This window comes from Lycorma delicatula, chromosome 1 (assembly GCF_047948215.1).
Source record: "Lycorma delicatula isolate Av1 chromosome 1, ASM4794821v1, whole genome shotgun sequence".
NCBI classification, from domain to species: domain Eukaryota; kingdom Metazoa; phylum Arthropoda; class Insecta; order Hemiptera; family Fulgoridae; genus Lycorma; species Lycorma delicatula.
The window spans coordinates 216890323-216913652 of NC_134455.1; the positions used below are offsets into that span (position 1 = coordinate 216890323).

General features: G+C 28.8%; 1 protein-coding gene across 1 annotated transcript in view; it reads right to left on the reverse strand.

Moving 5' to 3' along the window:
- Positions 1 to 23330, reverse strand: part of LOC142328577 (uncharacterized) — a 157239-nt gene that overhangs the window by 93041 nt on the left and 40868 nt on the right. The window contains exons 4-5 of the mRNA XM_075372345.1: positions 6788 to 6896; positions 2430 to 2592 (exon numbers count right to left, since the gene is read on the reverse strand). Of these exons, the coding sequence (XP_075228460.1) occupies positions 2430 to 2592; positions 6788 to 6896 (272 nt within the window). The remainder of the gene's footprint in view (positions 1 to 2429; positions 2593 to 6787; positions 6897 to 23330) is intronic.

The window sequence follows — 23330 nt, forward strand, 5'->3', positions numbered from 1 at the left end:
TCTACAAAAAATAAATTTATAACTAGTGCTCATTTCGATTTTTAAACAGTCATCATCAATAGAAACAGAGGAAAATAATAAAATTGAATGTAAATAAAAAAAAAAAATTTAAGAAATAAATGTATATAAAACAAATATTAACAAAAAAAAAATCAGTAGAATTCTTAGGAAACACTAAAAAAACTTTCTAATATATATATTTACATTTACACACAAACACTCGAATGCACACAAAAGACTATTTCGAATTTTTTTTTTAATTTAAAAGGTTTTTTTACTATATTTAATCTGAAGGTCAAAAGTTATCTTAAATACAGACTAAAATAACCTAAATTGTTCCTTCGAACTGTCCAGCCCACAGCAAAACTGTACGGTTTTCTAGTTTTAAGTACGGATTAAGTTTTTACCATTTTTTTTTATAACAGCTGTAGAAACACTCTTTTTAGTATTTTTTTAAAGTAATTAATTTACTACACAAGCTCTATTGCGTGAGGGTGTTCGGCGTGGAATTTTTTGAAAGGATTATGAATGCTAAAGTAAGCAGTATTCATAAATTAATTATTAATAGAGTATTATTATTTTATTTTATCGTTAATTTATTTAAGGTATACTTTTATTTTATTTTAACTTTTATTAATTCCCTTGTAATTCGAAATATTAGTTTTTTAACAGTTTTAGATTATTTAATTTAATTTCAGTCACTATTTAGTACGGCAAATTTTTTGTAAATAATTTGCTATGAGGAAATGATGACTGCTTTGTTGGCTGAGTGACTGCCAAAGCTGCTCGTAAAACCATAATTTTTTAAATCGATTTCAAGCAATGTAATGGATTCTTTCACTGAAACTTTACTATCTCTTGAAACTTGCTGATCACTAGAATTTATGTTCTAGATTAGGAAAAAGCAATGTTTGATAAATAAAATTTTGTTAAGATTTGGTGTTCGCTTCTGAATTGATACGTTTATTTTTGTTATACGAAAAAACTGAGTGCAAACGACGTGTCAAATGATGTCAGACAGAAATTCTTGTTTTTGTTTTCAAAAAAAATTAATATTTTTAGATAGTTTTGAACGATCTGTATTTCCTTTTTAACTTGTTAAAATTTTATGACAATCCCTTGGATTGTCATAAAATTTATTTGGCTAAGTAGTTGAAATTTCAATGTATTTTCACTTTATACACATGTAATAATGTTTATAATTAAACATGTTTAGAATTTTACATATTTCTTAAGTGATGTAACTAACTGTAAATATTGTAAAACGCCACCTCATTAAGTATTTTCAGTTTTTTTGAGAAATCATATGGCAGTAGTAGATATTAGGTTTTTTTTTTTGCTTACGAATTCATAAAATGTTATTATTTTTATTTACTTTCACCCAACTGATATTTTACTTCAATGCGTAAATAAATTTAATTCTAAGTACTTATAAATGAAATGAAATACAACCTTTTTTTTACCAAATATCAGGGTAATAGTGGAGATAACAGCAGTAAGTTTTATGCTCTAATGAAAAAACTCAAGTTAAACTAAAAATTTAGCCGTCCCTAGAGAATTTAATAGAAAATCGGTTGAAGCAAAATCCAAATTTTCTGACAAAAAAAGTGGTTGCAATCAAAGCTGTAATGTTATCATCTTTCCAATAACTTGAGAAAATATTGTTATTTTTTTGTATTTATTTTCAAGTATATCAAAATAATTATACTTTACTTCGCTAAAACAGCGTTAATATTGCTAATAATGACCTCGCACTCAGAGGTGTAGAGACTATGAGATGAAACTATGAGGTATGATTTTATGTTATTATTTAAACAATTTTTTTCACTTGAAAAATGAAAATCAATTTTTAAAATGCTTTTAATTCTAATATCTTATATTCCTGAATTTCATATTGTTACTGAATTTTTATTAAGTTTAATGTCTTCATTAAAAGAGAAATTTCGATTAATAGAAGTGTTATTATATGTATGTATATCTACTATAAATATAGATTGGCTTATGTATAGCTAAATATTAAAACTAAGAGATAAATCTAAGTTCATATAAATATTTTTCCCTTTACCAGGTTCTATGTGTATGACATACGCTACTTACTGTAATTAAGAGTAATTCTAGCAATAATCGGTTACAGAAAACTTATAATAATTTTCTTTTCTCTTATTCCTTTCTGTACTTACATATAAGACAAATTTATTAGTTCTGCAATCGTACGAAAAAATCTTTTTTTTGCTTCTTATCTCCAGATCTTAAGCAGTTTGAAAGTGTAAAAATGATAATAATATAATAAGGTTTCATTGTATAGAAATATCTAAAGGTTTTCCTTAGAATAAATTAACACAACAGACACACACACACACACACACACACACACACACACAATATATATGTATATGTACTGTATAATTAAGAGTTAATATATAACTGACCAGGGGCTTCTCCGTCATAGGAAAACGATGGAATCAAAAGTGTTTGAGCGTCCACAACGACTACAGGCTCTGAAGATACACCGTGAACGCCAGCCAATGGAGCCAGCTTTTGCGGTTTAGGTACATCTAAGTTTTTAGGAATTTTAATATCACCAAAATTCACCTGAAATGATAAACACATTATTCGTTAGGAAATGAATTAATTCGGTCACATTCCAAGAAGGGTTTCATTAAAGACTTGATTTTGTGTATTGTCTTCATGAAATTAAAAAATGAAAAGCACAAAAGCCTAAAAAAACTATGATAATAAGTAAATAAAGAGAGAAGAGAAACAGGAAAAGAGGGAAAGAATATGAGAGAGAAAAGAAGAGGAAGTAAAAACAGGAGTGGAAATAAATCATAATCTTAGAATCTTGTTTAAATTGAGACATGATCGACGAAGAAGTAAGTAAAGAAGAAAAAAAAATAGAAAGTAAAAGTAGAGATATCGCCGAGCGAGGAATAACAAGAAGAATAATCTGCTAAAGCAGAAATATTATTTAGATATTTTACTTCTTTACGTCTATTAAAACCAGAAAGGTGAAAAAATAAAAACTGACGTTTTTAATTAGCTGTATAATTCAGAAATTTAAAAGGTAAATAATATTGAACACATATACAAGGAAGTATCGGATAAATACCAGATTTATAAAAATTATAATTGAAGAATCGGACAAGATGGGGCATAAATCATGTTTGATCGTTTTTAATTACCGTGTATTAAATTGCAAATGAATTCAAACGGAGAGAAAAATGAGAAAATATTTTTATATTGTTAGCAAAATCAGATAAAAGGAATGTTTAATATAATATTAAGTACTTTCACTTTTCTCCAAGATGATAATGTATAAGCAACGGGAAGTATAAACAGTAAATATACTATACATCACATTAAACTCCTTAATAGCACTTACGGTTTTAATAACCAATATAAATAAGGTAATGCATCATAAATAACATTGTAATTTATGAATAGATTAAAACGCAAAGTAGAGGTCACCTTTTTTTTATATGTGTTGCCGAGAATCAATCGGACTGACGTTAACATAATAACGCTACTTAGCTTGAAAGTAGTGAAGTCCGTACTTCTTACTTGTGATTAACTCCACGCTTCGTGGCACGTGATTTAGAGAAAATGGATAGAATAAAAATTGCTGACAAGGACAGGATCCTTAACGCATGCAATTTTAATGCTAAAAATAATATTTATCACTTTAATTGACGAACAATCAGAAATTTCACTATCGCCCGGAACTCAAAAAAAAAATTCATGCTGTAAAATTAATTTGTTTCATTCATTCTTAACCTGTATTGCGATATAAATTAAAAGAATTAAATTTTAATTTTGAAAAACTCCTATTTAAGAGATTTATAAGAAGCTGTGAGTGTGGTTTGCTTGGCATTTCTCCCACCACTACCCCATTCGGTCGCCCTAAAGCATAAGACCAAATGTCTGTGCCACAAACAGCTGCTGAACCTCAAAAACGTTTAGCGATCAGTATCCTAAACAGCTCCTAGAGCTTACCTAACAGCATGAGCGGACTAAGCGCGGTGCCATATACCACCGGCTTACGTGTCCCAACCGCTCACTTAACAAATATTTAGTAAAATGGGTAGGCGCACCCCGTCAACTACTAAAAATACATTTGACATCCATAAATTGAAATTTACTTCATCTAGGCAGCAATTCGCTGTCACCCCTAGGTCGCTGAATGCCAGCAAGTACCTGTCCACCATATTAAAGCGCTTGGAGTCTTAATTGGCTGGTGGTCAAAGCTGTGAGTATGGGCAAAAATAAATATTTTAAATTGTAAACGGGTACTACAAATCAAGATGTTTGTTCAAATTTTAACCGGTTTAAATTTCATATCGCAAAAGTAATCGAGGTTAGAGTGTAAAGAACTGCCATCCGAAGTGAGGAAAATAATGCTATAAAAAGTTAATAATAATAAATTTAAAGATTTTTCTAAGAAAAGTATCTAAATGACATGACCGAATTCTGCTATATCATCTAGAATATATCGCCAATTCTAGTAATTTTATTATAAGTTATTAATAAACAATAAAATAAAAAACTAAATTGAAAATAAAATTTTAATAGAAATGGGTCTGTCTCTCTCTCTTTTGTTTTTTTTTTTTGTATTTTGATTCTATGTAACGAATACGTACAGAAAATATATGTTCAGCGACATGGTACTAACATATGTATGTGTGTGTGTGTGTATACACACATACATATGTTAGTATCATATACATATATAGTTAATTATATTAACATACTATATAACTAAAAAATTTTAATATTGTTAATATAAGAAATAGCTGTGATATTTATTAATTACAGCAATTTTTATTGAAACATACGAGTATTGTTAATTTTAAATAAAATTTGCATATGAGAAATTCATCACTTAATTAGCTGGATATCTACGTTGAAATAAAGATTAGAAACAAAATTTAACTAAGAAGTCGATCTGGTGTCATTAGCTCGTTACATGTACTGTGTAAGGGGGAAAAATGTCAAAAAGTAGATAGTAGAATTACAAAAGATAAAGATATGTGGGTCTTGAAAAAAATATGTGTTTTTTTTGTTTGTCTTTTAATGCAAATAATACCTCCACCGTCATTTTAACTATCTATTCTAGACTCATCCACTTAAAGACCACTTAAAGTTATCGATTGATAAATCTGATTTACTACTGGTGTCTTGTTTAAAACCTGGATCGCGTCTCAAATTCGAACCCGGTTTCGATTAAGTCTTATTCATGCTTTTAACATTTTTCGTAAGGACGTTGATTACGAAGTAGTGTTATTTATTATTTAAAAAAAAAATTATCTGCTTGTATGAAAGAGTAAGTTTTATTAAAAGTCAGTAAGTAGTGAAATGAGTAAAATTAAATACTGTGTGTGGTTATCAGTAAATTTTTAACTTAGTATATATTAACCTTTTTTCTTGAATTTAAGTGTGTTTAAGTGATATGTTCCATGCTCCTTGTGTTTTATCATTCCCATAGTTAGATTTTATGTTTGAAACGGCAAATTTTTCTTGTAATTATTGTTAATGAATTGCATTTTTTGTGTGATTAAATCAGTTGGCATGTAGTAAAGATATTCTACAGTTTATCTTTTAATTATTCTAATTACGATTTTACTTTATCCAGCGTTATGAATTTTTAAATTATACCTGTATTTTCAAAATTTACCTTATTATTATTTTAATAAAAGAAATTTTAACTCCAATAAGTATAATGTAATCTGAACATTAAGTTAAGTAAAAATACGTATTTTTTAATGCACGGATAAAGTATATAAATATACACGATCGTAGCTAATATGATCCGGAAATAACGGGAAGGAAATACGTACGACGACTGAAATCTATTACCAGAAAACTTACAATAACTATCTATCGATAAATTTTTCATGTTGTTGAAAAATATGCTTTACAATTAGTAAATGAAACGATTAAATTTTTTTCTGATTTCTTTTTTGAACTATATTTCATTGGCCAGCCGTCGATCAGTATATTGGATTTACGATGACTGTTGGGGCCGTGCCTCAAAACCGGGCGAGGTTACGGAAAGTCCTATTAGGAAGATTTATTTCACGGTTCGGTCGGGTATTTATTTACCGCTAAATGTTAGAAAAAGTCATTCTATGCTTCGTAGGATTGTGTATTATTATCTATGAACGATGAAGTTTTATGAATAAAAGTGAAAATTAAAAAAATAGAAACCCGTATTCAGTACAGGTAATTCGATTGATGACGGTCGACTTCCAGTAAAAAGTTATATTTGAAGTTAATGTTTATTCCATGAATTGAAATTATGAGCGATCAGAAATTTCGATTACCTATTGAAACTTTGCTAATGTTATGAAATGTCACTTTCAGTCAATAACGCGATGATACTTCTGCTTAGAATAGATTTTATAATGATCGTATAAAATCAATTAAATTGTACAGTTAAACAAACACAGTTTTTATCAAAAATATTTAACCCATTAATAAAAATTTACTTTGATCACTTACTAAAAACTGAAATTTCAGGTCGACTTTCGATTATTCTATCATAATGTATTTATTTTCTAATTACTATGTTATAATTTCTTGTTCTACCTGAAGAGAACGTTGAAATTTATTTTGACAGCAAAAACGTTGAAATAATTTTATAGATAACAAAATTTCATATAAGACTTAGATAAAATATTACTTAAAAAACAATAATATTGTTTTTTAAAAATTAATACAAATATACAAAAAACTTATAACTTTAATAAATAGGCTATTTAATTAATACAAAAATACAAATTTACATTACCGCAAATTCTTCGCACCAGACGGAGAACCATTTTATATTGTGTAAATTCTTTCCTTCTGGAAGAGTTATTGTAACGTGCTTATTGCGATACCTCTTCAAAGGAGACGTCCTGAAAAAAGATTCCATATAAATAAAAACCATTACGCCTAAAAATTATTTTTTTTAAAGTTTAGGATAAAATTTTAAAAAATCTATCGGAATTAGTATATTTACAATAAATGTAAACAAAAGTTATATAAGTGTAGGTAAAGCAACTAGAGAACGGAAACAGATCTTGAAATCATACGTAATGAATTTTTCTACATAGTTTTATTTTCTATTTCAATAGAATTTTAATTTATTTACACATTTTATTTTTATAAATTATTGAAATTTATGCCCATAAATTGTTATAAGTACTGTAATTTCTATTATTATTATTATTATAGAGCAAAATATAAAACAATGATTTGAGAATAAGACAATAACTTTCTCTTAAACCGCTTTCGTTGTATAAGAAGCTCCGTAAGAGCTAACGGTATATAACCTAATACTATTGTTTGAGATGAGAGCATGGTAGAATTCTATAAATATAGACCTTCGGATTAATCCACAATAAAATTGTAATCTTTATGTTGATCCTGGAAGGAAACTGAAAGTTACGTATTAATCGAATTAAAAACATTAGGTAATCACCGTATTTTAATATTCTAAGTTTTACGGCCGCTGTCGTTTATAGAAACAATCTCGAAATTAATGTAATATCTTAGTTTATATGAATTTCAACGGTAAATGGTAAAATGTAATTAAAATGCCCCATCATTTTCTTATAATTAATAAAATTAATTAATTAGCTTGATGGTTCTTTCTATCACGTACGGAAAATCTATTTATCCGTCCGTACCATGCAGCCCATTGCACAATCTTTACATAACACGCGCTTTGAAATATCGCTCCAAAGAAAAATACTGGTTCCTAAAACAATCTCAGCTTAATTTTGTAAGTTTTTCCTCTGCATATTAAATATTAGTTATAGAAAAATGTTAACCACTTCTCGCCTAGACAAGCTTTTGATAAAAATATATATTCTATTAATAGCTACAGCAGTTTTAACACCTTTATTATTTTTCTTCTTTAAAATTTCTTAATATCAACTATAAACGAGAAAACACTTCGCAAAAGTAACTTACTTTTTAAAACAACGATCTCAAAAAATTAAAAAAACCTTTACCCTACCTGGAGTAGTGGATAGCTGGAAAGTCGGTTAATAGAGGTACTTATATTTGTATTTTAGTTGGGATTAGAAGGGCTGACGTTATTCGATAGGCACCCGAATCATTCACTAGGCTTATTTTATGATCACCGAATAAAAAATATATCCCCGGATAGATTACACTACGGACCCACCACAGTTTCTACAGTTTTCTGTATTTCAGCGTACCTTGACTTACTCCCCTCATGGAATCCAAAGTCGGAGAGGAGAAATCAGATATAAGGAAAAGAGAAGTAGGGCGCCATAGGGGTAGAGATGATTATCTAGGATTACCTTCTGTTTACGAAGAAATCTAAAACTTTAGCTCGCGGTACAAACAAAGGTTAGACAAACATGTAAATTATCTGGCAGTGAATCTATTGGACAACAGCGATGATATCAGGTGACTAAAACGTTTCCATTTTCTGGACCTGGGAGATGTAACCAGAGGAGTAACCTGGAGAAGTAACCTAGGAGTGAGAAAACAGGATGACTGTCAATGTGTGGTGAACATCACTTTGACTTTACAAGTCTTCGAATTACAGCTGTTTCTATTCCCCAACGAATATTTGTTCATCTATAGTGTTGTTTTAATATATTGGTATTGATGTCATTGTTTTTATTTATTTTTTCTTGCGGTTTAAGTGGACCACTTATACGACTGCTTTACCTATATATGAGATGTTGAAGCTGTGCATGCTTTAAGGAGGAATTTCGTCGGGGAACTCTCTTTACATGATTATCATGAATCAGATTTACTTATGTTTCCCTATGGGGTTCCGATTGTAAATGCTAACATATAAAAAAAAATCTTATACTTCCGCTAACCTTCGTAATATTTCTTTACCAGTTTGTCTCTGTAATTGGTCGGCAATGCTTTTCAGTCAACAAATAATATATCCAGTAAATGATCGGAAAGGAATATTTTTTTCCTTCTATGCGGTTCACCTTTAAATTGTTATATTAAACCTAAACTATATTTATTGAGATTTAATGAACAAATATTTCAATTTAATTGTTCATTAATATTCTATTTAAGTCGGATTGGTTATTACCTTTATTAATTACGATCACTCTATCATGAAAGTATATGAAGCAGAAAAACGAATAAAAGAACTTAAATTTGCAATAAAAAAATTTAACATAATTTTATTATAATATTCCGCTGATAAATTATGTTAATTAAGGGAGCAATTCAATACACTTCCTTTGCCATCTCTTTGCTTTTAATTTTTGTAAAAAATTATTATGGGAATACGAGTTATGAATTCTTCTTAAACTCGTTTTGGATGGATTTTATTTATTTATTTTTCAGGGGTAGACAGTGTGTAAATTAAATCAGAAGATGCAGCGTTATTATTTCGCATCTCTAGATAATTTGTTGTTTTTTTTTTTTACATTGAATCTATGCCCAGTTATGGTGAGTCATTAGGAATTTTGTGTTATCAGTAGAATGCTAAGACAATTTTTAACAGCGGTAGCAGTTTGGAGTTAGTGCCAGAACCCTTTAGTGATGCTGAATCATTAAGATATAAAAAAAAAGAAAAATTTTTTCGCAGAGAAACGTTATGCAATATAATCAGCCGGTCACTAGCAGGTTTCAATGATTATATTGTTGATTTTCTAACAGCCATTCAACCGCAGTAAACTGAAAACGATATGAAATTTACCATAAGTGTTATAAAAAAATAAAAAATTATAGAACATCATTATAAGTCATAATTAACGCATAAGTGTCATTAAATAAATGTTTCACACCGAGGTATTTTTTATAGAATATCTGAAATATGTTAGGAAGTCAAAATCATTACAATGTTATTATATTAAACGTCTCTTTACCGAGTTACGTTTAGAAAAAAAAACATGAATAAAAACACTGCTTCTGTGTTTCAAGATTTGAAATAAATGCTCATTAGTATTTCAACTACTTCAAAGAAATTAAATTGTTGTGAAGTATAAGCCGATCGTTCGAAAGATAATTACAGGACGTTGAAAATATAATTTATCTATATCTAGTTCATTTTGTTTTTCGATCTCACAATATAATTTAATGAGTCTACTGTTCCCATTAATGTCTCTTCAATTTATTAAGAGAATCACTTAGAACAAATCTTAAAGTTAAATTAAAAAAAGAAAATATGTCAAGAAATAGCAATTTCAAAGATCTTATTACTAAAAATATGAAGTCTGTTAATTTTTTAAAAAATTTATTAAATATTAAATAAAATAAATTCCTTTCAAAAAAAATAATGCAGATAATAATGACATTTGAATTCATAATTATAAAAATCCTGAAATATCTAGTAATTTAGGCTAAGCCTAAATAAATGTTGAAATCAAGTAACCGGTTTAATTTATAGATAAGATAATGTGTATTTATCATTTTTTACATACGGCATATTTTATGCACTTATAAGTATAACTTCACATATTTAACGATTTCACAGAATATTTCATGCCGAAGTAAGCTACGTGAACTAACTCAATGACTTACTATTCTACATTTAAAACGAAATAATTCCCCATTTAAAACGTATTTCTACAGTAAGTTAGGACATTCGTAATTATTATAAAAACCCCTTTTTTTGTCTTCAGTCATTTGACTGGTTTGATGCAGCTCTTCAAGATTCCCTGTCTAGTGCTAGTCGTTTCATTTCGGTATACCCCTACATCCTACATGCCTAACAATTTGTTTTACATATTCCAAACGTTGCCTGCCTGCGCAATTCTTTCCTTTTATCTCTCCCTCCAATATTAAAACGACTATTCCAGGATGCCTTAATATGTAGCCTATAAGTCTTTCTCTTCTTTTAACCATATTTTTCCAAATGCTTCTTTGTTTATCAATTTGCTGCAACACCTCTTCACTTGTCGTAACAACCAATAAAACCAATAAAACAACCTAAAAATGAAATCGGAATGAAAATAAAAACCTAACGAAAAGAAATAAAGAAAAATTATTTTATCTGTACTACAAGGGCTTTAGAAAAATCTATTTTAATTCATTATTGTTAAATTAAAAATGTTAGGATTGTTTAAATGTAAGACTGTTTGAGCTGTATTTTTATCCGTTTTATAACGGTCTTTTGGGCCATTTAATAATGACGAAAAACGCTTTATATCGTATTTAAAATATTTTTAATAAATAATTTTATACAATATGCAAAGCGTCTAATCTAAGTTAAAGACTAATTAAATTTTCTCTCTGTTAACCTAGTTTGTTTTAGCAGACAACTGGTCGATTGAAGGTCTCCAATAACTTGTTTTTTTCATGATAGAGGAGTCAGAGAAATAAGAATAATATAAAAAATGTTTATAAACAAAAACGTTGAGAGAAGATTTCAATTCTTTTTTCAAAATATTATGGTTTTTAAAAAAAAAAAACATTTACTTGAAGTGTAATGTATAATGTGGTATGTATTTCCATAATAAACACCATTTAAGATATTTCAGTTCATACATCACCATCTATGAGTACAAACGATTAAAATACATCTCTTCTGTTTTAATGCACCTGCCACTAATTTCCTAACGTTCCCGTTTTAGTAACACACAACTTAGAATAAATGGATTATTCATTAATTGTACTTATGAAACGGATCAAATTCATAAATATTACAGCTGAAGACGTATGAAAATACCGAAATCAAAAGACCACATTTGTTCATTGGTTAATGAGTTTTATTATAGGAAAATCATTTCAATTTATTCGTTAGAAGGACTTCAAGTGATGAAAACGCTTTTAAATATTAAGTAATGAAAGTAATGAAAATTTTATCGATGAGATGTTCGTTGGAAAGTTAGTTCAAAACCTTTTAAAACCCTCAACCTAAAACCTTCACGAACTTACCTCGTAAGGTTAAAAAATCTATTTTATTAACTAGAGCATGTTACGTCAGTTCTCTATGACAAATTAATTACACAATTATATCCATTTATGTTAAAATCTATTAGAATTTACTGGTTGAATTATAAACTAAGTTATGTCGTAAATTTAACATAACCGATTTAATACCTCCCAAGTCCTTTAATCATGGTCGGATGGGCTCCAATCGTTTAATCTCTTTTTACCTCCTGCTGCATGTACCGGTAGAAAAGATCCCTGCCATAGGTTATTAGTTGAAAAATGTTGTTTTTGTAGTATGGAAATCACATCCTTTTCTTGTCCGTCAGTATTTATTATTTCAGTGACATCTTTCGTTAGTTTCTTTTAATAGTTTCACTGAACCGATACCATAAAGAAACTTTTTTGTTTATGTATAGTACAATATTTTTTATAATAAATGGCATGAAGTTTGGTATCAACATTTACATAAGTTTCTTTCTTCAGTTAAGCTATACTAAGAAGAGAAAAGCGACTGAAGATTTAATGGAAAAACAATTAAAATACTATCTACTTAATTTAAAGGAAAATATCTGGACTGTTGATTCATTAATCACGAGGAGGGCACTACATATATTATTAAAGGAATGAAGATTAAAAACGACTAACAAGCTTCTTTTGTGAAAAAGTGGCCGTGAAATATTAGCTTTTTTTTCTTGCCAAATAAATTTTGCAAAAACTTATGAAGATGTATCTCAACTATTAATGAAGGTCGATAATTTAAAAGGTCGACTTAATTCCCAAATAAGTTGATTTTGAAAAGAATGTACATAACTTATTATTATCAGTTTGGCCTGATATGAAATTAATTCATCAGATTGTCGTTTTCAAGTTGTCTGCAAGAGAAGAAGAAAATGCAGGGGTAGATGTGGCAAGGGACTACGAAAATGCAAAAAAAAAATGAAGTGGGAAAACGGTTGTATTATATTTGGTTTACTATTTCTTGTTTCTTCTGAAAGTCAATATAATTAAATAAGAAATTACAGTAAGTTGAATAATATGGTATTTTAATAAACAGTAAATGATTAAAATGTAAGAATTAATTTTGATAAAAATAACATTTAACAAGGCTTAAACTTGAGAAGTAAAAAACTTGAATTCTTAATGTTTCATTTGTATTTCTCGTGTAATATAGTATTAAATAGATTTTTATTTATTCTTTAATTTGTATTTTCGGGTTAATATTATCTAAGATTACCTTATTATTTTAATAAGAAATGTAAGTTCTGATGAGAACTATTGAGCGTCAGGCTCATATATTTATATTTTTGCGGTACATATTTATAAATAGTAATTCTGAATCCATTGCGGAATTCGAGTAATGATCTCTATTCCCATCTAGTTAATGCTGTTTTCTTCGCCACCTCATAGCGACTTTCAAAGAATGAACTGAAAAGGAGTTGTCACAAAGAGAACAACGCTACCGATCATTTTTCTCTACTAGATGCCGTGAAAGTGCTGTACAAATAGGACAGAAAACTCTATGATCTATTAGTAGCGGAACGAAATTTTCCCCAATGTAAGTCGATCCTAAATCTGTATAAATAAACGTAAGTCTGATACAAATATCCGGCAATAAGTGAAAGAGGTCTGGGCTGTTATTCCAGTGGGATCCGTAGGGGGTAACTCACCTTCGACATCGTTGCGTTTCATTAATTTTAGCACCACAGTGTTTTTCTCCATTATTAAAGAAACATTTCTACATTTTTAAAACTTATTTTGGGAATATACATTTCGTTTGTTAATTATGAATTTCATACATTTTTTTGACATAACTTATTGCAGAAAGAAGAAAAGTAAATTTCGCTCAAAAAGTAATAAAATAAATTAAAAAGTAACTATAAAGCTATACCACCATTCGTTAATTACATATAAGTAGTGGAACAAACGAATTAATAATAGACGTCATTATATTTTATCATAATAGTTTCTTAAATACTAAAAGTACGTCACGGAACTAAAATTTCTGAAGCGAACATAACATTAAAATCTGAAAGGTTATCACTCAAAAAACAAATCTGTTTCATGTTAAGTAAAACTAGTAAAAACTTTAATAAATATATATTTTAAAGAATTCTTTATGTAACTCATTGCAATATTTTTTTATGCTAACTGGTATGTTAGCATAAGTTAAATCGTGAGTTACGTTGTATTTTCATGTAATCCTGAAAAAGTGAAATCGATCTTTTGATTGATATCCACGTTTCACGACTCAAGGATCTCAACAAATTCATTTTTAATAGTCTACGTTCGTTTTATTTTTTTAGTAATGAGATCGATAGGAATTTTTATAAACTATTGGGCAAATCAAATAAATAATAACAAATAACGATAAACTGGAGTCCTTGTTAATGACTTATAATGAAATAATTTTTACATATCGTGGTTAAAAGACCCAAAACGATTAACTTTTTAAAATAGAGAGTCAACTAAATTTTATACCTAACTGGCTTTTTTACTTAAACCGACGATGATCCTGAGTGCGTCTGAAAGCGCTTGGAACTAAATAAATCAGTCCGTTATATTTAAATTGTAATTTGTAACTTAAGAAATTTAAAAAAATTAGTACCGACTTCATTGCCATGGATGGAAACATCGTAAATAAAAATTATAATAAAACAAGTGCATTCTGAGTTCGTTAGGTAGCATCTACTGATAATCTGAAAAAAAAATACTTGATTGCATCGGTCGAATTCAACCCAGCGAATGCGTATATGTTTTATTAGAACCACCTTACTACTGGTATTTGTTACTAACCAGACTGACTCACTGAAATATGCTGCTGCATATTCTTTTAATCAAAAGTTAACTGATCTTAATAATCTGCATAGGTAATAATAAAATTAACTGTTATATAGAAAGAATTTCAAGGTTTCTCCATCGTATGTTTCACGCAGGCAAATTTAGTAATTTATTAACAAAATTAAGAAACTAGTGTCAACTAGTTTTATTAAGAGTTTTATGTAAAAGCTCGGTGTCCATTGCACGGCCAATCTGTTTGTTAAACTTAAATAGAAGTTTTAACGCCGAAACCCCTTATTTCACTTCAATAAACTTACCGAATAAGGAGTAAAGACAAATTTAAACAAGCCTCAATGGAAAGGTACAGCTATTATTTATTTTCCTAGTATAACAGGCTAATTACCGATTACAGTTACTTCATAGCAAATGAATTTTGTAGCGAATGAAAATCCCTAGCCTAACCGAAATTCGAGCTCAAAATCTTCCGGGTAGAAGGCAGAGACGCTACCACTCCGCCAATGAAATTGGCAATTACAAAAAGAAAAAAATTGGCATCCATTGGAAAAGAAAAGCTTGCAGAGATCTGAAAACAAATTTTTATACTTAATAAATAAAAATAAAAAAAAGTAATAAATGGCAAATTTTTTCTTGGTTATATTCAGAAGGATTTAACGTATATGACTTATTAATTACCTACTGGATGGAGGCAGCGTATAAAGTTCTTCCCACAGAAAAGTACACTGACTTTATTGATTTGGACTATCCCTTTCAGTCATTTTTTGTCTGTAAATCATGCAAAGCATCTGATAAACAAGAGGTATCGGAATTGCCTAACAAAAATTAAAACCTATAACCGACATTAAAAGAAACCCCTGAAACGCCCAATTATAGAATCATACAGCAGCAAGGGATACTGTCCAGGATCTGCGATTCGAAGGGAGAACTGTGATACTCCCGCCACTTTTGCGGTCCGTTCCGTTCCGGAGCTGCCCTTTTGAAATTAATGACATTCATCGTGCTGCCAGTACCTGTGGGTAAACATTGTAGATATATCACTTGTAGGCCGGATGTCTACTTTTAAGTGGGATGATGATTGCAACAGTATATTCGATTCCATGAAGAACGTAACGGGGAATTGGTTTAAACTCTCATTTTATTAAGCTTTGACATGAGATTCTTTTTATTCTAGGTAATGGCTATGTCATTTTCAGGAGTGACTATGTTTCGTGTTAGATCTTCTATTATAATAACTCTCTCTACTAAAATAACTGACTTTACTAGCGTTCAAGTCCTAGTAAAGTCAGTTATTTTTACATGGATTTGAATGTTAGATCGTGGATACCGGTGTTCTATGGTGGTTGGTTTTCAATTAACCACACATATCAGGAATGGTTGAACTGAGACTGTACAAGACTACACTTCATTTGCACTCGTATGAGTGCAAATGAAGTGTAGTCATATATCAACCTCATTCATCCTCTGAAGTATTATCAGAACGGTAATTACCGGAGGCTAAACAGGAAAAAGAAAGAAGGTCTTCTACTAAGGGATCTGTTATAGTACCTGACATGCCTATGTAATTTATTGAACTGATTTTTTTAAAATAGGAATAATAATAACTATTCCTCTTAAAAAAGAATATGAATGAAAGAATCATAAAAGAGCTAACTGTTTTAAATAAATAAAATTTTAATTGAATATGACAAAGATATTTTAATTATTCCAGATAAGCAAATACTAAATAAAAGAAAACGGCTTAACTTTGTTTGTATTTGATCACAAAAACAACACATTATTAATCTACTTATACTTTCTTTCACAATCAAAAGTTTGGGATATGTTAATTATTTAAAATATTATTATGTTCTTCGAAAATAATTTATTCTACTTTTATAAAAAAAAATAGAAAAAATGTTGATCATAAGATATGGTGTAGGTCTATGATTAATTTTGCAGTCACGGTCTAATTTATTTTGATTTCTATTCAATATAATCCAGAATAAGTAGAAACAACCACGTAACTGGAACTCTCACAAATCTGTTCACGAAGTAGAAAACTTACTTTTATTATCTTTCCCCACATGAATAGGATGCGGTTGCTGTAAACACCAGAAGTTATTTACTATATCAAAACGTATAGTTTTAATATATTTCTTAACCAGAATATTGTACAAAAAAGTAAAAGTATAAACAACTTTGAATGGAATTTAAATTAAGTAGTCGATTAATATTTCTAACAAAATAGTCTCTATTTCTAACATAAATTAGGTTTTTGCTTTACATGTGATAAAAAATTCATCAATAAATCTGATGAGCGCATAAATATGGCGATAAATCGTGGTAAAAAGATGTATGTATATTTACGTATATTTAAAAATAAAGTATTATTAGGTTACATCCGAACGTATGAGATCTTTAATGCAATCCTGATAACATTAGGATACATAACATTGTTAAACATAAACATAATATTAGAAAGTTCCGTACATAAATTAATATTAGCCTTGTTTATGAGCTGCAAAGAACATATTATACGGTGGAATAAAGTGTTGCATTGGCAGTTACTTACAGATTAACGAGTCCTCATCGTGTGAGGTGGCTCCATTTAATAATAAGCTTTTACCCATATACAATTTAGAACTATTAATGACTAGCTAAAACAATCTATAGAATAAATATGGATTACATTTTTCCGTATTATGTCGGTTTTTTATTTTTTTAATTTATTAAATTTAATTTCATAAGCCGAGAAACTGTGAGTAATTTGAATTATAGAAAGTTACGTCTATATCGGGTATTAGAATTATTAACTAACCAAAATTTTCACGTAAACTTTTTCCCCAGTTGTATGTACTTTGGAAAGTGATTAACTACTGTTTAACTGTCGTTGAGTATCTAACTAAAAATCTTAGGTATGGCAATAGCTTAGGATGCCTAGGCGATCGATCGTCATGGGCGCCAAAAAAAAAGCCAAACGGACATTTCAAAGAACCAAAATTTATCGTAATTTACGACTTTATTTGTTATTTTTGAACTAGATTACATTGCTGAAATAACATCTTACGAACAGACCTACATATCAGAACAGTTTTCGTGTTAGGTTCTAGACGGCACGAGGGATTTCGCGAGGTATTCAAAACCATAACATAGTTAGTGAAACAAAAACTGACAATTAAATTAAGGAACCAGTATTTGACTGTTGTAACCTATCAACATTTGGGAATAAATCACCTAAAAATTACACCTACGAAATTTATAATTACAAAAAAATCTAATTTACTTTCAGAACTTTGGCACTAAGTGGAGGATTATTTTCTATTATTATCAATAAATTTTTGTTTCGTTTAGCTTAAAAGATTATCATTTGACAATCATTTTCATTCAACTACTCTTACATTTCATAATGATACTTTACAATGGATTGGATTAGCACAGAATTGAATGTGGAGATTTATATAACATTTTACCCTTTGGACGATTTTTATTAGAGCTTCATTATAGTTATTATTATTATTTAAATAAGAAAGTAGTGAAATTAAAGGAAAAATTAAAAAATAGACTATGAGGGTAATAATAATATTTAATTTTTTACTATAAGAGGGATTCGATTTAAGTTCTATGCAAATGCACGGAGGCATGTTCAACATCATTGGTATACAATTTATTTTTATTTATTAAATAAGGCATTAAGTGGGGAGGTTAACAATCCTTTTTAATGTTATAAGGCGTTATTTTAAGTTTTTATTAAAAAAGAATTGTATGGCAAATATTACAAGACGCCTTTAGAATATTTTACAAAAAGTTGTTATATTTACTGGTATTATAAAACCAAGTAACTTAGCCCTATTGCCGAAATTACAGAAGTGACTTAATTTTTTCTATTTTGCTAAATAATCAGCAAATTTATAATAAACTGTGTAACAGTTCTAATATTTTAATAGAACAGTAAAAAATGTTATATTATAATAAATAAAAAATTGGCTTTTAAACATCCCAGAATCTTCTCCTTTGGAGAACAAAGCTAACGTTATTGTCGTTGCAGTCTCTCCTACTGATATAATAGAAAATAATTTTTTTAACAATTATTATTAGGGAAATAACCGTTAGAAACCGAATGACACTAGAATCTATCGTCAATCATTCCTCCTTTAAACTATGAAATGTAATTTCATTATAAGGACGATATTTTCATTTAAATATATTTAATTTATTTGATTTGAGTTCATCAATTATCGTTTGCTCTGTTCTGATTTTTTTCAATGAAACAGATGATTCAAACACGATCGAAGATTAACTATTCCAGGAATTAAACTTCTTTTATTTCACTGCTAATGCTGAGTAATAAAATATTGTTTTAAAGACTTTAATAATTAATTTTTTACTAAATAATGTTTAGTATATTATTGAAACCGCTTTTGACTTGAATAAATAAACATAGGAAATAGATTTTCAAGCATTATGAGAAAGCTCTTCAATGTAGCATAGGCTTATATACTTTCAGAGATAGGTATCAATATATAGTCTTCCAAATAATTCTGTAGAATGTTTTTCAGAAATACATAAACATTCATATATTTATTGTTTTTATTTATGTAATATTTCGACTAATTCTTAAAAAGAGTCAATAAATCCTACTTTTAAGACATTTAAAAATTACTAGAAACCATTATTTGCTAAGTTCTTTTATGACATTTTCAAAAATTAGGATTTTTTAAAAAAGTTTTTTTGTATAAAATCTTTTGCTTTCATATTTTGTAAATAACGATAGGACTACAGAAATCAAGTCTATATCAAAAATCGGTTACCAAGAAACACCTTGCGTTCTGATAAAAAAAAAAATGCATTGAAACTACAAAGTTTACTACTATGAGGGGAGACTGAAATGCGGGAATGTGTACTATATTACCAAGCTAAAATTCCAGATCAATTTTTTTTTAATTTTCTTGGAAAATATTTTGAAGTCATCAGAATGCTTCAGGCTTTATATTATAAAGCTATTGTACGAGTAAAATAGTACGCAGCGTGATGATGAAAAAAAAAATATATATTTTCTAGTTACCTATAGAAACAGTACACTTTTTGGTTAATGAAATCTTCTATTTAAGTTATCCGAAGAGAATATACAATAGAACCATAAGATGAATCTCTTGAATAAAGTTTTAAAACACACACACTCTTTTTTTTAAAATCTGTTAACAGTAACTATCATTCTGCAGATCATTAATGCAGACAGGAGAGTACTGTAATCATCAATAATCATGAGTCGAGGTAAATAATTTTGTCACCAAGATTTTTGTTCAATGATCGTCCTGACACGAGATATTTAATTGAATGGTTATTTCTGTACGCATTCACTTACCGAGTTACTAAAAAAACAGTCGTCCGACGTAACTGACTTAAAATTGAGTATTTATTCAATGAAATCCAGCCGACGGGTGCACTTATTCCGTGACCAAGTAAAATGAATACTTTTACTCTGAATTGAATTACGCAAACAAGGCTCTACGACTCTACGATTTAGTCTTAATTCCATATAAAATTCATCTGGTGCATAAGTTAAAACCTTGTACTACGAAAATAATTATAATTTTTTGAGGATTTTCGTTACGTTTGGATGAGTATGAAAAGTTTTTCAACCATTTTTTAATATTTGATAAGTTTTTCTTCAAATAAATGATTTGAATAAGCAATGTTATTAATATTTAAGGTTGAAAATATTTGATAGCTGCATGAAAAATTCCTTCACAGTATATGAAAAACTATGTGATACTGCAGATATCCTATCCTCTTCCTGCGTAATAAATCCGTTATCTTTTAAGATTATGAAAAACGAGCCGTCACAATTATTTCAGGCTATTACAAATATTGTTTACTGAAGACAAACAGGTCATAAAAAAATGATTTGCGTTATTTCTAAAAAACAACATTTTCTCAGCATTATTACTTTTTATCAGATTTTTTGTAGATTTTAATTATCTGAAAATATAAACATGCATCTTAACAGTCTGTGAGTGAAAATTAAACGTCATAAATAATTTAAAATTCAAGAAAAAAATTTATACCAATTAGAATTAGCCAATTTAATTATAACTTCGAAAAAATATATAAAATAAAACAAATTAATAAATTCAGTTGATTTTGTAGGAAATAACGTAACATTTATATTATAAAAACTTTTGATCTCGTCACTATTTTGCATTCTTGTTTATTAATTAGTTCTAGAGTTCTACAACGAGAAAGTAATTTCACATTCTCAATTCGTCCTTACAAACTACTTTCTTACCTAAACACCAAGATGTGACTTTTTTAAACCAGTTTATACACGACTATATATATACATCAGCTACCTTTTATGTAGTTTTTAGATAGGAATGTGTTATCACATATTTACTGTCTCTGATCCAAGTTTCGATTCAATTTTAACGGATACTTCCGAATTATCCGACTAAAGCAAACAAAATTTATTCTACTATTTACATCCTTTTTATACTCTGCCGTAAAAAGAATCTCTAAAATTAAATTGCTTGGCATTTGTATAGAGGTTAAAATATTACACCTCTTTCAGGAACAGAAGTTTAAGACTACTAACGGCCTTAACCCTAACGACCTTAGTTATTTTCTTACGCCGATAAAAACAGTACATAAATTATCATTAAACAAGAGGAAAGAGAAAATAAATATACGAACACTAAATGAACATTACTGTTTTAAACTTATCGTAAAGAGCACTTAAAATAACCTCCATTTGGCATCAATGGCGGAATAGTAGCGCTTCTGCCTTTCACCCGAAAAGTTCTGGCTATGAAAGATAATCGGGCTTGACATTTCGGTAAAACATTCATTTATCATTATAACTGCTAAGTTAGACTAGTTCTTTTCTATTATTTCAGGGACAGATTTGAAGTTTTTGTATTGTTGGATTCATTTGTATTACTTTTGCTTAAAGGATGAATATTAGTTGTGTATCTGGTAATGAGTCAGGGGTGTCCACCCATAACCTACCTACGATACTTAACATTAAATGTAAAAAGATGCACGAAAAAAGAAAGACGAAAAAAGACTATAAATGTTGCGGCCGGTGGGCTAGGTGTGGAAGGAGTGGATTCGCTGGAGTTGTCCTTACGACACGCATTCTGCTTTGGATTACAGGTGTTACAATACCTACTGTAATTAGGTTTGAGTACTTTTAATAGTTTTAAATAAATAATTACATAAACAAGAAATAAATTCGAAAAATATTTCAAATTTAGTCCTATCTCTATTATTTTGATTAAAAAGCATGTTTATTTTAAACTCCCTTAATTAGAAAAGAATATTTAAACAATTCAAGTTGATAGGATGAAACAATGAAAGTACACAAAATAATGAAATCCCCTTCCCCAAATTTTTAGGAGGACTATTTTATTTTAACATTTTCGTTAAACATTTGTCAATACGCTAGATTATTTTTAACGAATTAAAGACAAGTACCAGTTGCATTTTTCATTAAGTTTAACTTTTTTTATTATATCACTTTTGTGAGTGTGTTTCCATTCCTTTATCCGATTTTAATAAATATATAATGAACAAAAAATCCTCCTAGTACCACTGTGAATTTAGTAGTAGGTTTAATTATTGGACTATAAAGAAAGAATATACGCGATGTATACAAAATTTATGACTAAAAAAATTAAGTAAAAAAAATTGAGTATTTATTCAATGAAATCCAGCCGACGGGTGCACTTATTCCGTGACCAAGTAAAATTAATAATTTTACTCTGAATTGAATTACGCAAACAAAACTGAATTGAAACACGTTTTTATCACGGTAAATCCCAATTAATATGGGAGATTTTTCTTTCTCAAAAAACGAATAATATGGCTTGCCTGGTTAAAACCACCAGTATCGTTTGCCATGCTATTAGTATTAATTAGTGTATCTTGTTGATAGTAAATCAAATTTGGGGTTAATTAAAAATGTAACTTTCATTGTTCAGTGTACTTATTGTCGCATTTTGAAGTTTAGAAAAATGCTACACTAAAAAGAGTAACAAAAATTTAAAATAGATTTCACTAGGAAAACTCTTAAAGTACCACTAAGAATACAGCTGTAGGTTTTATTATTTGTAAATTATAAATGGTAATTTCTTACCATTTCCGTAAGAATTAAAACTAACATACGCGTTACATATATTTGCATTATACAGTCTTAAATTATTCGTCTACTATGAAACATAAATAAAAACAAATCTTGGGCCAACGCAAAACTTTTATGTAAATATATTTCCTATACGATATAATCGTATTATAATCCAGATTTTATTATTTCTGAATTTCGACTGTGAAAGAGATGTACGCCATTTCACAGCCGTACATACAGACTTTTATAACGAAAATAACCGAACTGAAACAAGTTGATGTAGAAATCAATTAAAAATGACTTACATTTAAAATATAAAAACGTTTGCTAAAAATGTATGCGTTGCGTAATTGCAGGAATCGTTATTCGACTTCTTAGCTGTCTTATTTCGTAGGCGTCTTATTTTCGTAACAAAAGATACATTGGGTGTGGTACACGTGCTGTTTAAGACGCTGTACATCTGTAACGATTGAAACTTTATAGAGCCAACAAAGAAGTAAAACTTATGTGAAATCGAAATGTCCCAATTCGGGAATAATTTTTTTATCAAGAATAACTGACTGATACT